The sequence below is a fragment of the Bidens hawaiensis genome, unplaced genomic scaffold, assembly GCF_021521415.1.
Source record: "Bidens hawaiensis isolate Kalapana, Puna unplaced genomic scaffold, B.hawaiensis_p1.1 tig00000458_1, whole genome shotgun sequence".
NCBI classification, from domain to species: Eukaryota; Viridiplantae; Streptophyta; class Magnoliopsida; order Asterales; family Asteraceae; genus Bidens; species Bidens hawaiensis.
Window position 1 is genome coordinate 3885935 of NW_027491030.1, and position 18007 is coordinate 3903941.

General features: G+C 34.8%; 1 protein-coding gene across 1 annotated transcript; it reads right to left on the reverse strand.

Annotated features, from left to right (window-relative positions):
• Positions 1-332: 332 nt before the first annotated feature.
• LOC143627054 (strigolactones hydrolase CXE15-like) lies at positions 333-2072 on the reverse strand. Its single transcript, XM_077096956.1, has 2 exons — positions 1208-2072; positions 333-655 (listed from the first exon to the last, which is right to left on the reverse strand). The coding sequence occupies exons 1-2, from the start codon at positions 1954-1956 to the stop codon at positions 349-351; spliced, it is 1056 nt and encodes a 351-aa protein (XP_076953071.1). The 5' UTR covers positions 1957-2072; the 3' UTR covers positions 333-348.
• Between the last annotated feature and the right edge of the window lie 15935 nt (positions 2073-18007).

Sequence of the window (18007 nt, forward strand, 5' to 3'; positions counted from 1 at the left end):
TACATATCATAAAAAATATCTATAATAATATGTATGTAAGAATATGCAATAGCACGCGAACACATACTAAGTATACAATGTGTGACACGAGTGAACACATCCAACATACGAAAACATACATACACGATACAGCGTAAACATGTGAGAAACAACTTTAGATTTTAAAACTTACGACGTTACATATCACCGAAAAATATATCTATAATGACTATAAGACTATTCTATAAGATACTAATGCAAACACATGTAGTCACATTCATAAACCAATTTATTTAACTTAATTTTCATAGTTTTCCCCAAACAGATTCATTCAACACACTAAAAAGTAAAAACACTCAAGACCCAAATTTAAATAGAATACTTAGTGATGAAATCTTTGATTATTTGCATCAACTTAATGGATGGTTCAGAGTCTGGATTAATAGTAAAGAACCCATGTTGTTGACCTTCAAATTCAACATATGTCACATCTTTCCCCCAATTTTTCAATATCTTTGCATACTCCTTGGCTCTATCTTTCAATAGATCACTACCGCCACAAACCACCAATATTGGGTCCAACTCCACTGGTTCGAGATCCAAGCTAGCCGGTCCAAACGGGTTCACTAGAGGGTGGTCCATGGTGTCCCCGTCTGGGATCGACAACCTCCAGAACCTAACCAACACTTTAATTGTTAGTTAACAATGCATACATATAAATCAGAGTTTAATAGAGGCGTAAACGAGCCGAGACGTTTGTAAACTAGTTGAAGTCGGGTCGTTAAAAGCTTGAAATGATCCTAAACCGGAGATTATATTATAAATGATATTGAGCTTGAGCCTGACTAGACTCGCAAGTCTAAGCAAGTATATCATGTATATAAATATAATAATTTATTTTATATAGTATAAATAAACTTTAATGTGCGAAACACTAGAGTAATTATTACACCATAATAAATTTTAAATAGCACTTCAATTTTGTTGTAGTGTATTAAATCTCGCAATAATTATTTCGCTACTTGAAAATGCAGAGTTATAAAACTACTCTATAAAAAAATTTTGTAGCGTAATTACATTATTCCACATATTTTTTTCTCTGCTTTATATTGAATAGATATATGTATTTGATCCGAACACATAAAACTATAAATAACAATATATGCATATAAATCAAATAATTAATAAATAATAAACGAGCCAAGAAAAGTTGTAAAATGACACGAACCTATCAATAAGTTCCCAATTCAAGAAAGCGTCTTTAGAACCATATTCCTCGGACTCGGTCAACCGGGTCCCACCAAAGAATGGTGCCAATAAAACATAACCCCTAACCCGAACCGGTTCCAAGCTCTTCGAGCCAGCCCTCAACCGAACCGCCACATTATGAACAATGTTCCCACCAGCCGAGTCACCTGACACAAACACACGACTAAAGTCAACCGAGTCAACAAGCCACGGATCCGGCTTAGCCGCCACAGCCTGAGCCTGGAGCCACTTCACCGAGTTAGACCCGTCCTCCACCGCCAACGTGAGCCGGTTCTCAGGCGCCAGCCGATAGTCTGGAGCCACGACCACGGCTTGGAGAGCCAGAGCCAGCTTAAAACAATAGTTTTGACAATTAGGCCATGTTCTTGAACCAATGCAAAAACCACCACCATGAATGTAGTAAAATATTGGTAACCTTTTACCCTCGGCTAAAGCGGGTTTATACAACCGCAAGCTAAGGCTATTCGCTTCATCAAACACGACGTCTTTCCATAACACCGAGCCATCATCAAGCACTGGGACTTCAAAGCTCGGTTTAGTGGACCGCCATATTGAACCGTCACTATAGACTTTGAGCACACCTCTACAGTTATCAACTTCATAAGGTACAACTTGTGACATGTTTGGATGACTAGAAAGATTATGAGTTTGGTTTAAAGTCAAAGAACATTGATGGACTTGTTTTAACAACAAAAGATGACATGACATGGATTTGCATATTTGTGTTTGTCAGTTTGTGATGATGAATATGATGATATACTCATTCTTGAATTCATGCCAAAATATGAAAAGGTTATCAAGCCGGCAATGTTTGGTTTTTTATGCCTAGAACAAAATTTTATTCCAAGTTAAAAAAAAAGTAGAGAATTTCAAAAATTATCGATTAAAATAAAACATGAAGCCACCTTTTTTTATTCTTTTTCATTTTTGTATATATTGTGTATTACAAAATTTTTTCAAAAAAAATACTAGAATAATAAATGGGTTATTAAATAACTTGGAGCGAAAAATAAAATTATTTTAAATAATTCAATTCAACTACCGGTTTCAACTGGTTAGACAAATAATTAGCGAGTTCAAATAAAGACGGTTTAAGATTACTTAACTGGGCTATTATTGATGCAACGCACTAATAGAGAATGAAGGTTATCACGTTGATTCTTGGAATACCCGTGAAGATCCTTCCTCAAACCCCAAATTCGACCCAAAAGTCAAGAATTTGAAAAGATAAAGCTTTTTTATTCAATATTGATCAATTGATCAGTCACCACATTCATAACATATTAATAGAGAATCTAATATAGGTTTGGGCCAAAACAAACAACCAAAGGCCCAACAACAGCCCAAAACAAAACCCAAAAAGTGGACGAAAAAGATAAAAGTGGCCCAAAAGTGTATCTAGAGGCCTTATTTCGGAAAAATAAGCGGGATAACCCGCCTACGGCTGGTTACCACAACGTGACCCACGTTCCAACGGTCGATTTGGCTGGTAGCACGCCTGAAACGGAGGCCCGTAGCCCAAGTTAAGCCCATTTTCATGCAGCCCCCTTTAAAGCGCGATCTTGGGCATCCAAAAACATCATGGCCCGGTCTTCCACACTTGAGCCCACATCAGTTATGTAGCAAGGTTTCTATCCGGTATTCCGGTCAACTTGTCTTCCCATTGCTATGAACATTAATTCTAGCATCTATTTGACTATTCCATTAGAAAAGTCTTGCATGTCAAAGTCAACATGTCAATAGATTCAACAAGTCATTAGAAAAGTCTCAATACTACATTACTACATGACATAGTCAACATGATATAAACAGTCCCAGATTATGAGATTGCTTCGAACTTAAAATTAGAGTGGGTGACAAACTGACAATCTAAACCGTTTACACTAAATTAATGGGACATTTGGTTCGTAAAACTTATTTTAATAAATTAAATTTCGAGTTAGAATTTGACGCAAGAATTGGAATCTAACTAAGTAACTTTAGTTTATTATGCATTAAATTGAAAATACAATCATAAAGAAATTAGAATCTGTCATCGCAAGATTTTAATTTCTTTAGTCGGATTACAATGAATAATTTTAATTTCAATCAAAAGATTAGCTAATGCACCATCGAAAGATTTGAATTTCTTTCGTCGGATTCCGTCACAATTTTGAAGGAATGTTAGAATTATTATAGTGAATAATTTTAGTTTTAGTTTATTATCATCCAAAAATACTAATGGAATTCAGATTCTAATTCCAAACAATTTTACAAACTAAATACATTAACAAATGGAGTTCAAATTTAAATCCAAATAAAATCCACCAAGAGCATTCATAGGGTACCCCACATCCAATTGGGTGAAAAGTGTCTTCCCAAATATACATATGAACAGTAATATTTTCTTTTTTCTTTCTTCTTCACTCACAACTAGAGGTGAGCAAATAAACCGGTTAACCGAACCAATCCAAAACCGAACCAATTTGGAATCGATTGAAACTGGAGGTTTGGAACATGCTTGTAATTTTCGCCACCAAAACCGGTTAACCGAACCAAACCGGGAAAAACCAGTCAAAACCCGAACCGAAACCTATAGTAACTAGTCAAGAAACCGGTTTCAACCCGAACCAAAATCGATCATAAACCTGTTTGAATTTTGTTAACCAACCCGAACCAATTTCAATCCAAACCGGTTTTGAGTTTTAAACCTGTTTGTGCACATCTACTCACATTTCTCTCTACGATATACAATACTCACTCACAAATATATGCACGGTGAGATGTGAATGCTCTAAGCTTCTTTTTAAAAATCTTGTATATCTCATTCTTCATATTTATCTCTATTATATAATAGCTTTTTATTATCTTTTTTTATCTTTTTTTTTTCACTCATATCCATTAAAACAAATGCTATAAAATAGATATGAGGATGAATAGTGTGAAGCAAATTTGGTGATTAGTATGATTGATGATAGGGGATGGGATCTACAGGTATTTTCTTGGGTTTTATTTTTCTATTTTTTTTCTTTTTATTATTTTCCTCTAAATTTAATGATATTATAAATCAAAGTTTAAAAGTCAAATTGAGAATCGTGTATAACATAATACTTAAAGTGCTTTCTCTTTTCTTTTCTACAAGAAAAGGATATATTAAATTTAAAAACAAAATAAGTTTTAAAATAGTTTTATTTATAAAAAAAAAAAGGTGCTAGTTAAAATATGGTAACTTCAAGTGTGAAAATAATTCACATGTAAATGTAATATTTGTATTGCTAGAGTAGCTGAACACCTAACCTAAGAAAAAAAATCATTTTAGAGAGATTGTAAGACTTAGAAACGATTTGTTTAATCAGCTTCAGCTCAACTGATATTGTATGGAAAGTGTATATTTAGGCTGAAGGTCTCTAGTTTTTAAGTTTGAATTCGATCATGATGTGCGAAAATGTGTCTATGAAAACTACAACTCACAACTAAGCTTTAAATTAAAACGGATTATCCTAACTTAAGTTCACACAACCGACAAGTGTACCGATCGTATGTAGTAAAGACTAAGGAAGTCCGAGTATCGAACACAAAGACACGTGAGGTGGCTCAGATTACTAACCCTACTCAAGTCCTGCCTAAATAATATATTTGTTTAACTTATATATCTATACTAACTTAACTTAACTAACGGTGTAACGAAACTAACTGGAAACTTAACGGGATTTAACGATAATAAGAAAACGAATCACCTAGGTAAGATGACTTAACAGGTATAGGATGGCTCAGGTGCTAACAAGTGTTTAAAACCGGCTTCTAAAGATGAACTAAGATAGATGTAATCAAGGCAACTGGTCCCGACGGTCAGTTTTACCAGAAAACCTAACAACGTCTATTTAGCTTTTAATTTACGATTGTTTATTTACGTAACCCAATGATTTATTACTTGGTCCGTATCAAAATCACAATCCTCACTAAGGCTCGAGCTAATTACAAACCTAGGAAGAAAGGGGTAATTCAATAATAAGGATAAAATAACTCAACTTACAAACTAACCTAGTCGATAGCTAGAAAACCGCACGTGGTCTCGCAACGGGTAACTTGTAACACCCCGGTTAAAGCGGAAACGCCTGAGTGTGACGTACAGATTGCCCAAAACACATGTGACACTATTAAGTGACAATATTATCATTAATTGATTTAAACATCAAGTACACAAGTTTGAAACAAGAAATACATGGAAAATTACAAGAACAATTTCACAACTTATCTATTTATTGATATACCCTAAGTTCTAATATCATCTTCATGTGTCAACTTCGAATAGATGTACCTGTAGCATATATATAAAAAATAATGTCAACTATATGAATAGTTTGTGAGTTCACACAAGTTTTGACATAAGTACATAAAAATCCACAATTCCATGAACAAGGTAAATGAGTAAGTAAGATCCTTTCCAATTGGAATTGTGCACCAATGTACTCAGATAATAGCGCAAGTAAGTGTCCTTTCCGTTGGCAACAACCAACGTACTCGGATCGGGGGTCCCTATTCCACTCATAACATCGAGGTCCTGAGTGCATAGGGGGGCGTATGATCATACTTAATGAGAAAACCATGAGCACGTAATCTTTGAGCAAGTAAGCAATTAAACACACAAGTCCATGTAACGAATTGTAGTTTGTAAATAATAAATAAACGAAATTGAATTGTTGATAGGATATATATGTTACCCCCAAAATAGTTAAAAAGGGTAAAAGGGGTGTGAGAAACTCACCTTGAAGTTGAAGGCAAACTTGAAATAAAACCAAAAGCGTGTAAATGAACCAAAGCAATTGAACTTCATGAACTATAATTTAATATACAAAATAAAATATTAACTAACAATTTATAAAAGTAAATAAATCAGGTTGTCGGGGATTAGAAGTGTTTAATGTATATTTTATCAATTTATGGAGTTTTTGATAATATAATATTAGTGTTAAGTTTTAACGAACTTTAACGCATTTTGAATTAGTTTAAATTATGAGATGTCACTCCCCCATCTACGGCCTAGGAGTGCGACCCATAATTTGGTATCGTGTTTGTAAATAATTCAGAGTTGCGTTATATTGCGGAAGACTTACCAAAACTTTAAGGATCGAAAATGTAATTTATATAAACATTCAAAAGACGGGAATTATGAAATACCCGTTTAGAGTTATTAACAAAATATTACTTGTTTTACAATTACAAACCATCATGTTAAGTTTATAAAAGAAATCCGAGCCATCGGATATTAGTACTTCATCATTCCAAGCTCTAACTTTGTTCACCTGCAAAATATAAGAAAATACGTCAGCAACGAATGCTGATAAACACGCTGACGCAAAAATATTTCTTTTACTTTATTACCCCTCGAGGCTACGCCTGCCTCGACCCAACGTGGCTTAGGAATAACAAAGTCAAATAACACATTATAAATACGAGCCTCTACTCTAGGTCACCTCAGCAAACACCGCAACGTTCGACTTAGTTAAGTACCCGTAAATATACACAACGGTCGTACTCCCTGCAGGAGAGCGTCCTACGACCAAGGGTGGTGCGATCATGCCCATACATCGCATAGTACCACCTATGTAAGGATCCAAACATACGTATACCATAGCCTGAGGGCTAGGTTTATACCCTTATTCATAATGGTTTTAGGAACACATAGTTCCTTGTAAACAAATTTCAAATAACATGTTTGACTCCTTTTAAAATAAGTAAAAGTTTGGGGGCGTATTCACCTTGTCTCTTTAGGATCGGCTTCACTCACCGTCCAAGGGTCTTTCCCTTTCTTTATCTCGCACCCATAGTACGAGTATAAATATTTGTTAGTTGGATACACGATCCGGCTTAAGACCTTTAGTCTTATATCTCAATCCTCGATTGAACCTTTAGTTCAATTCTTATTTACTTGAAAACCTTAAGTTTAAAAGTAAATTATAAACCTTTAGCTATATTCAAAACCCGACGTTTCTTCTTCTCCAAGAAACGTAATCATTTTCTTTTATTATTTAAGAATACTCATTATTCATTAAAAATAATATTTTCATAACAAAGATTATATATACATATATACTTACACACATATATATGAAATCACAATATTCAATACACAATCTTTTATTCATTTCTTTGTTATGTTATCTTTTCTTTTCTTTTATCGAGATATCGAGTATATCCTCGACTTAAGGCTCAAGCCTTTAATATAATATTGAATTATATTGAATTTATCATTACGCCTAACCTTAATGGCGAATAGAAACCCTAGAGAATTGAGCAGCACTCCGACGCCGCTTTACTTTTCTCGTTCAACTTTAATATGCCAACTTCAACACACGTCGGCACGTCTTTCGGGACTCTTTGCCATAACAACGCCTTCTTGATGATTGAGGGTGGAGGGTGGCTCAAACTTCAAGGAAACGGTGTAACAAACAAGATATCGGGGCACTCTTATCGAGGTATTATGGCACGTTTATCGAGGTAAGGCTAGAGAGAGAGTAGTGAGAGGTTAGAGCTGAGTTTGGATGATGAATTATGAACACCCAATGGTTGCTATTTATAGGCGATTTTTGGAACCCCATCGCGCTACGCGATAGGTCACTGGACAGGCCTATCGCGTACCGCGATATAGACCTGATGACGCAGAAGGTAGGGCTGCCACGTGTCGACACGTGGCAGTCACCGCTCCACGTGGCGACAGTGTTGCCACGTGGTGACACGCGGCAGCACATGGTGCCACCGTGTGCCACGTGGCACACGTGTCACACTGTGTCAGACTCCCCATCGCGATACGCGATGGGTGTCTCCTCTGACTCATCGCGTAGCGCGATGGGTCAGGAAAACAGAATTTTCAATTTAAACCCTCAACTTTGGAATTTGGCAATTTTAGTCCTAAACTTTAGAAAGTTGATACTTTGAACTCGAAATTTTCACGTTGTTACATCCTCCCTACCTTGAAACAAATCTCGTCCTCGAGATTGCTTTACTCGAACAAGTGGGGGTACTTATTTCTCATTTCCGATTCGAGTTCCCAAGTATATTCGGGCCCTCTACGCGAGTCCCATTTAACTTTCACTATGTTCAAAGTTCTTTTCTTTAACTTCTTTGTTTTCGAATCTTCAATTTGAATTGGACGTTCTACGAATTTTAAATTCTCATTTATTTCAACGTCTTTAAGTGGCATAGCCAACGATTCATCGGTCAAACATTTACGCAGATTCGAAACATGGAATACATCATGTATCCCTTGCATTTCCTCGGGCAGTCGCAAACGGTATGCAACATTGCCAATCCGTTCAAGTAACTCAAAAGGTCCAACGAATCGACGACTCAATTTTCCTTTTTACCGAAGCGAACGGCGCCCTTCCAAGGCGAGACTTTCAATAACACTTTGTCACTGACGTTGAATTCTAACGGCTTACGACGGACATCGGCGTAACTCTTTTGGCGATCACGCGCCGTCTTAAGTCGTTCTCGGATTTGAATAATTTTGTTGGTCGTTTCTTGGACTATCTCTGGTCTAGATAACTGATTGTCTCCAGTTTCAGACCAACACACGGGCGTTCTACACTTTCTTCCATACAACGCCTCGAACGGTGCGGTTTGAATACTTGCATGATAACTATTATTGTACGAGAATTCCATTAGGGGCAAGTGGTCGTCCCAACTTCCACCTAGATCGATCACACAAGCACGGAGCATATCTTCCAACGTTTGAATCGTTCTTTCGCTTTGCCCATCGGTTTGCGGATGATAAGCAGTGCTAAGGTTCAACTTTGTACCGAGAGCTTATTGGAAGCTTTTCCAGAAGTGAGACGTAAAACGACTGTCTCGATCAGAAATTATAGACAGCGGTACTCCATGCAAAGCGACAATGGTTTTTACATAGATACGCGCTAATCTATCCATAGAATACGACTCATTGATGGGTATAAAGTGTGCAGATTTCGTTAAACGATCCACAATCACCCAAATAACATTATGTTGTCGAATCGTCTTTGGGAGTTTGGTAATGAAGTCCATGGTAATTAACTCCCACTTCCATACGGGAAGCTCGGGTTGCTGAAGCAATCCCGAAGGCTTCTGATGTTCAGCCTTGACCTTTAAACACGTCAAACATTTCGCAACATGCGAAGCGACATCCCTTTTCATCCCGTTCCACCAATAGTTCGCCTTTAGGTTGTGGTACATCTTATCACTTCCGGGATGCATCATATATTTAGACTTGTGAGCTTCGTTCAAGATTTTCTCACGCAAACCTCCAACGATTGGTACCCAAATCCTATTGCTGAGTCTAAGGATACCGTCGTCACCCTTGACTAATGAGTCAATGGTGCCATTTCGTTTTTCGTCAGAGATTTGGTTTTCATTGATTGCTTGTGTTTGCGCGGATTTGATTTGCTCAAAGAGATCAATTTGAAGTTCTAAACGTAGAGCTTGAACTATTTTGGGTTTTTCATGCTCTTTACGACTTAAGGCATCGGCCACGACGTTGGCCTTGCCTTCATGATACACAATCTCACAATCATACTCGTTAACAGTCTCCATCCATCGCCGTTGGCGCATGTTGAGCTCTTTTTGATCGAAAATATGTTTCAAGCTTTTGTGATCAGTGTACAAGGTAAATCTTACTCCATAGAGATAGTGCCTCCATATCTTAAGTGCAAAGATTATGGTGCCTAACTCTAGATCGTGAGCCGGAAAGTCGCCACCGGCGCCGGAAGTGGCGGCCGGAAAAACGGGGATGACGGGCTGCTGTTTGTTTTATTATTATTATTATTATTATTATATAATTTAATTTATATTTACACTATTAGTCCTTATACTTTTATGCTTCTTATGAATCATAATATAAACTTAATTTACACATTGGACCTTGCACTTTAAATGTAATATAAATGAACTAAAAAGTTAATGATTTTGAACTATTTTCATATTATACCCGACTAGTATGTAACTCGATTAAATAAACACTTTAAAACTTGAAGTCTCATTTATGAATAAAATGAAAACGAAATTGAACGAGAAATGACTATAAAACATCGTAATTATTATTAAATCAATGAACTATAATTACGAATACATTGAAATGACAAAACGAGTCGGTTTAGCGAATACATTATAAAATACATAAGAGGAAGTTTGAGATATATATTTATATATATCTATAAATAAAACCGAAAAATTTAAAATGAGATCGGGTTTTTGGGTTTGAAAAGTAACGAATGTTACAGGACTTACAACTTTTGGAAATTTCGTCCCGAAATTAAAATAAAAAAAAATTAAAAGAGAACAACTAATATACGGAGTTGTTTGAAATTTTAACAATTTATACATATATAATTAAAATATAATAACGTTGATATACGAATGACCCGAAAGAACGCCACAAATAGGAAATATGACAATGACACTTATATATAGGATGTACCAGAGGCGTATCCACCATGCCCTTATCATATTGTATTTGTCCCGTTCCCCTAAATCATTCCAAAATTCGAGTTATTACACACAACCAGACTTATTATATTTTCCATGCGAGGACTTTGATAATTACGTGTCGACCCATAATTACCTCTATCGTCGGATGGTCCATATAACTTGCTCAATCATGTGGTTTTAAGACATAGACTTTAGATAAATAAATAAAATTCTCATATAGAACGTTAAAAATCAAAAATAATGAATTAAAAGGGTAAAAACATTACAAGACACCTTGATAGACCATTCAGGCCTAGGACAACGCAAAAATACTAAGTCAAGTAAATAAAAATCATCATGTCTAAACCAAGTAAATGATGTTGAAAATGAACTAAACGAGGTAATGAAATTAAAGAATAAAAACATTATAATCATGAACATCGTCATATGTAATTGAAATAATGGGATCGATAATAATGTGGCAAGTAAACGTAGCATTTAACCAACGAAATATGAACATGTAAATTGATAGCGCATTGGGTTCGAGAATAGCTTAGTTAAACGAAACTTTAAAGTATCAATATCATGTTGTTTAACAAATGGACATTTCCGAATTAATTGCAGCGTAATTAACGGTAACATTGAGATGAACTAAAGTGAACATTACAACATATAAATTGATAATTTAAAATAAAACGGATAAACGAACTTCTATTATCACAATATTAAAGTCCATTAAATTTGTGAAAAAAAAGTTTCAATAGCAACCTTGAGCTTATCAAAGTAAGTAGTTGAAATCTCGAAATTATAATAAATCGTAGGTTTGAGATCAAAATTAACGAATTGATTCCAATAAAAACATTGAGTGGAAAGAAGAAAAAAAGAATTTACCAAAACAATTCATGTAAAATAATCATAACATAAATACAACATGTACATAGGACACAGTCCCGGTTCTAAGTAAACGATCTCGTTTGGGGAGAATCGGTTGTCGATAGTCAAATGTAAAAGTAAAATGAAAATATGATTTCTATTAGGTAACTATGTACACATACACATTCATAATTCTAATCTCCACTTAATGGTTACGTTGGTGGTAAATTGGTCATAGACCACGGGATTAGAAATAACAAGTGTAAACCGATTTAATATGGCGAATAAGAATAATGTGCTAGTTTACATTTCATAAAAACACAAACGAATATGGATCAAAGATCAATAAACAATAATTTAAAGAAGTGGATGTAAAAATTACTTTGGGTACGTCCGAAAAATACGTGAAGGAGAAGTTAAAGAAAAGAAAATGTAGCTTGCGTTGCTTGTCTTCTCGAATGTCGGTTGGTTTGGGGTAGGAGAGATTGACGTGGGAGACGGTGCCATGATTTCTTAGCCGAAACTCATTAGCGTTAACGAAGGGGAAAGAAAATAAGGGATATAATATGTATTTTACGCAAATCGGTTGTAAATCGTGATGCTTTTATATCTCATGATAAAATAAAATTTATTCTATTTCACTTAGGCAAAAAGTTTTTTTTTATCTATCGCTAAGAATTGCAAATTTTATAAAATTTTAGTCGTAAAGACAAATAATTTCTTTTGACCAGCGACCTAGGAAAAATGATTACCAGATTACATGACTTGTTGAATGAAAAATAGTTTCAAAATGGCTCAAAACTTGTTTGAAGCAAATATTTACTTTAAATATTATTATATTGATAGTAGTAACGATGATACTAGTAATAATAATATTACTAATGATAATAATTATAATAATAATAATAACAAAATATTAACAATAATAACATAAATTTTTTTTTAATAATAATAATATTGATAATTACCGTAATAATAATAATGATGGTTACGGTGATGGTACTAATAACAATAGTAGTAGTAGTAGTAGTAATATTAGTAGTGATAATAATATTAGTAACTTTAATAATAATAATAATAATAACAACAATGGAGATAATAAATTCTTTTTAAATAAAATTCATTTGACTGAAAGTTAAAAATAACTGAGGATTTGGGATTACGTGCGAGGTGTTAGTAAAAAAATAAAATGTAGGGAAATATGCAAAAGAAAATATAGACGAGTTTTGTAAAATCTAAGTGTTGAAACTGTAAAATCGAATAGAATAAACGAGCGATGCGGGGTAAGGTATTGCATAGCGGAAACAAGTTAGGCCTTTCAAAGTATGGCGGGTGTGCTAGGGTCACCATGATGATAGTAGGCTTAAAGCATGTGGTCAAACATCTGATTGAGACAAATGGTTAAGTACAGGTCTTGCAGACGGATGAATGGCGTTGAGTTTGGGTAGGTTTTGGCATTATGTGGTAATTGAATCCACCACAAATAGAAGTACATCAACGTTTAAGGGAAGTAAAGTGGCGTGAATTACACATACTATACAAAAGGGTGTTTTCTGTGTGTGGGTTTTCGGTTGGGTTTAGTTTGTGTTTCCAAGAATGGTGCTGGGTTTGAATTTTGAATTTACTATAGCGGTGAAGGTGGGTGCGGTTAAACGTGGGGTGATCGGAATTGCAGAGGCCATTCACTTGATAACTTGGATTGTCATTTCGCCGGTTGAGTGCGACAACTAGGAAAACGAAAAGATGTGATACGAAACGTGAAGAATTTGCGTGACTTGGGACGTAAGTAAGAAAACGATTAACAGATACATTAATAGAAACAAGTAAGGAAAAGAAATCGCATGAAACAAATTTGAAATAAAAATTGGAATTCACATGAAACGTCATGAGTTTTCTCCTTTTAATAAACGAAAACCTCATAAACTATTGAATAATCAATATGGGAAAAGAAAATATTAAATTTACAATAAATAGTGAAATCGAATTGAGGATCGAATGTTCATGAACCATCATGACTTTTTAAATTTTCACTTCTAAAACATAATAGTAAAATAATAAAGTAATCGTTTGAAATTTGTTTATTACTTTTCGAACTTTTAAAACTTTAAACCGTAAATGAAAGCATAAATAAAGAAAATGAGTCACAAAATTTTAAAACTTAACTATTCTCGTATCAAAATGCGAAATTAAATCAAACCGAAAGCTGGGTATTCGTGTACAGACTTCCAGTTAAAACACATTGTAAAACATAGGGGAGTGCAACCATATTCTTTTCACAAAGAGAACATGGTTGCGTTTGAAAACTTAAAGTTGTGACTCATATGGCGTTGAAAGTGGTATGCTTTGGCTTAATAGAGGTCATGCTCTTTCCTAACTCTCCAGGTAAGCAACCGGGTCCCGCGTCAGATTGGGATTTATACGCATTGCTTATCCTTAGGTTTCAATAACCTTGGTGTCAAGAGTTTCATAGGGTTTAGGGTTATTAAATATATCATTAAACTTGATAAACAAGCCAAACTAGGTCCAAACAAGCCCATTTAAGCCCATATAAGACAAAATAGTCATGTTGATGCATTTGGGCAGCCATGGAACACCCCTAGAGCCCCGAGCTATGTGACCATGAAAGTTCAGGTGACCGCGCGGCGTGTCCATGCCCTTTGGGTCTTCGTTTATCGATTGCTGACTCATTTAAACTTCGTTTGTGCGTACCGGCTTCATCCAAGCTCCGTTTTAGCTGATTCTTTTTCATTTGACTCGTTTTATCGCTCTCTTCAACATGGGACCTATCACATACACAAACATGTAATTTCATTCAAGAATAAAAAATAATCGTTAACGTTTAAGCACAAATAACATAAAAACTATTAGGAAAACATGTGTGTTTTACACCACATCAGATCACAACTGGGTTTTATCACAATGGGTCTTCAGGACGTATTATTCTTGAACATGATATTGTGGGCTTGGACTACTCAGCTCTATTTGCGATCAAAGACGTATGAGATCACGTGCCACCTTTAACTATTGGATTACCTAAGGAGCTTTATTCATTAGTCTTAAACAAATTGCAACTTTCATTTTCACAACATTCTTTTCTTTGGTTGTAAGTAAAGTAATGATATTAAATTAAAATCCAATATCCAAATTGAGAAACATGTATAACACAATATTGTATTCCCTTTTCTAAAAGAAAAGAATATGTTAAATTAAGAAAAGCAAAATAATCTTTAAAATATATGTATTCAAAAAGTATGTTACTATTTAATCATATGTTATCATTTTTTAAGTATTAATTTGATAAAGTAAAGAAGCAAATGTGGCAAAGAACAAAGTAGATGACTATATGTGAGTTTCCTTGTTATAAGTAACATACGAGCCTAACAATTTCTCTAAAAGAGATATACATAAATGACTTCGGTGACGGTACTTGAACACGAACATCTATTAAAACTCATTGATTTGCATGTTAATGATGAAGAAGATTTAGAAGAATCTGACAAGGAGGACGAGGTTGCACAAGATGAGTTTGTATGCCCATGTAAGCTGTGCGACCAACGAATCAACGAGTACTATAGGTACTACTATAAATGCATAGATGATTCATGTGATTACTCTCTTCATAAATTCTGTGTAGAGGTCCCGATGACGTAAGTTGTTATGCGAGTGAAATTTGTTTTGATTTCCCCGTTTGTATAAGTTGTTGTGTGGAAGTAGACAAAAAGATGATACATCACCCTAGCCACCCACACCCACTAGTATCTCTTATCTCCCAATCCATTTCATGTAAGTGTAATGCTGTGGGATGAAACACGATGGGATATTTTTTCTATGTACGACATGTTCTAACTTTGTCATAAATAGTGAATGTGTCTTTTTACCAAAAAGTTTGTTAATTCAACGGACTACAGATGGCATTTACCACCACACACATCCACTCACCCTTTATTATGAAATCCCATTGGCAGAACAAGTAACTAAATACAACCCTGAATGCAGAGTATGCCATTTTGGTTTTTATAGAGAGGATGAATGGATTTACAAATGCGAGAAGTGTATTTACTACGCCCATGCGGGTTGTGCAACATCATATAGAGAGCCATTTAAGTCCTTCTTGTCAAGAGGTAAGTAAACATTTTGAAGTACATGATTTCTTCCATTTTGCCAATAATCATGCATTTGAATAACTGTTTTTCCAATCTTTCAGAAAGAGATAAAATGGCTAAAAATTTTAAAGATGCCGACTTTCCTGATCTTTTCCATCTACCATTTCCCGATCAAGCTTACAACATACCTAGACAATTATTTTTCAAAGAAGTCAGACCCACAACTTATAGAAGTCTACAACATACCATTCATCATCATGAGCAAATTTTAGTTAACACAAAATGCGTAGATGGTGTAAGCTCCTCAACGATTAGTTTGTTGGCCATGTGTCATAATCCAATGAAAAAGATACAACTATTATGTAATGTATGCGTGAGACCAATCACGAAGATGCCGTTTTACAAGTGCGGGGCCATTGAAGATGAGGGTTGTAACTTTGCTCTTCATGAGTGGTGCGCTAGGCTACCAACAAAAGTAAATAACCATCTAGATCACCCACATCATACCCTCACTCTGATGTCAAATGTCTCAAGTAAGTTTCTCAACATATTTGAGTGTAATGTTTGTCGCTTACTTTGCAATGGCTATGCTTATGGTTGTGTCGAATGTCACTACTACATTGATGTCACTTGTGCATTTACACCTAATATTATCACACATGAATCTCACCCTAGTCATCTTTTTTCATTAACTAAGCATATTCTTTCGGGATATCCTTGTTCAATTTGTCTCCAAACCTTTGCTCAACATTTTGAACCATATCCACCTATTTGGGGGTTCATTTTCCGCATGTGTCGAGTATATATAGATCCGCGTTGTGCTTTGTTGTTACCCAAGACAATTACACACGCTTATGACAAACATCCCATGAACTTGAGTTACCTCCCGATTGAAAACCATAAGAGTGAATACTTTTGTGAAATTTGTGAGAACACATTAAATCCACATTCTTCTTTCTATCATTGTGACAAGTGTGCTCAGTCGATACATTCTGCTTGTGCTCCTTTAATACTTTGTTGTGAGACTGAAACCTATTCTGAATCTAAAAAGAGCATTTATTCGTATATAAATATCAAGTTTGGGAGCATTCATAAGTTTGATAATCACCCACATCCTCTCTCGTTTACTCAAGGGACTACAAGTGATGGTAAATGTAGTTTGTGTTCGAAGGAATTGCAGTACCTCATGATATTGAAGTGTTTCGAGTGTGAGTTTGCAGCTGGCACGGATTGTTATAGAAGCTGGAGGTTTTTGTTTGCGGTCCGCTCTTGAAGAAGACTCGTGAAGTTTATAGTCACATACTTGAGGATGATGTCTATTTGTTCAATATTACTATATTATTGTGTGCAACTTCACTAATTATTTATGTAATTTTTTGTTCTTGTAATTCTAAGTGATTTGAATATAGAATATTCATGGTTATTATTGTGTACTGTGGATGGAAATCATATTTGATTATGATAGTTCTGTGGTAAAACCTTAGTAGTACAATATATATATATATATATATATATATATATATCAACAAAAGTTAAATTATTAGTAATATTAATGTCAGAAAACTTAGGTTCCTAATTTTGATAATATATAAAAGAGAAAATAACTGTTTACGTCCCTGTAGTTTTGAGATGGAGGCACAATGAGTCCTCAAAAGAAAATTTGGACTGGTTGAGTCCCTGTGGTTACAAAAATGAACTATTTGAGTCCTTGTACTTACTTAACTATGTTAGCTTCAAGGGTAAGTTTGACATTTCACTTCTATATATATACATTGTCACTCTTAGTCCTTAAACTTTTATAATTGGTCACCTTGAGCCCCTTTCACCTTTTAAAAAAATAAAGAGAAAATAACTGTTTACGTCCCTATAGTTTTGAGATGGAGGCACAATGAGTCCCCAAAAGAAAATTTGGACTGGTTGAGTCACTGTGGTTACAAAAATGAACTATTTGAGTCCTTGTTCTTACTTAACTATGTTAGCTGCAAGGGTAAGTTTGACATTTCACTTCTATATATATACATTGTCACTCTTAGTCCTTAAAATTTTATAATTGGTCACTTTGAGTCCCTTTCACCTTTTAAAAATATAAAGAGAAAATAACTGTTTACGTCCCTGTAGTTTTGGGATGGAGGCACAATGAGTCCCCCAAAGAAAATTTGGACTGGTTGAGTCCCTATGGTTATAAAAATGAACTATTTGAGTCCTTGTTCTTACTTAACTATGTTAGCTTCAAGGGTAAGTTTGACATTTCACTTCTATATATATACATTGTCACTTTTAGTCCTTAAACTTTTATAATTGGTCACCTTGAGTCCCTTTCACCTTTTAAAAAAAATAAATAAACTTGACCAATTTTTTTAACTAAA

Coding starts and splice junctions, on each gene's coding strand:
- LOC143627054 (XM_077096956.1), bottom strand. CDS start 1,956: ATGTCATGTCATCTTTTGTTGTTAAAACAAGTCCATCAATGTTCTTTG. Junction 656..1,207: donor AATTGGGAACTTATTGATAG/GTTCGTGTCATT, acceptor AGTGTTGGTTAG/GTTCTGGAGGTTGTCGATCC.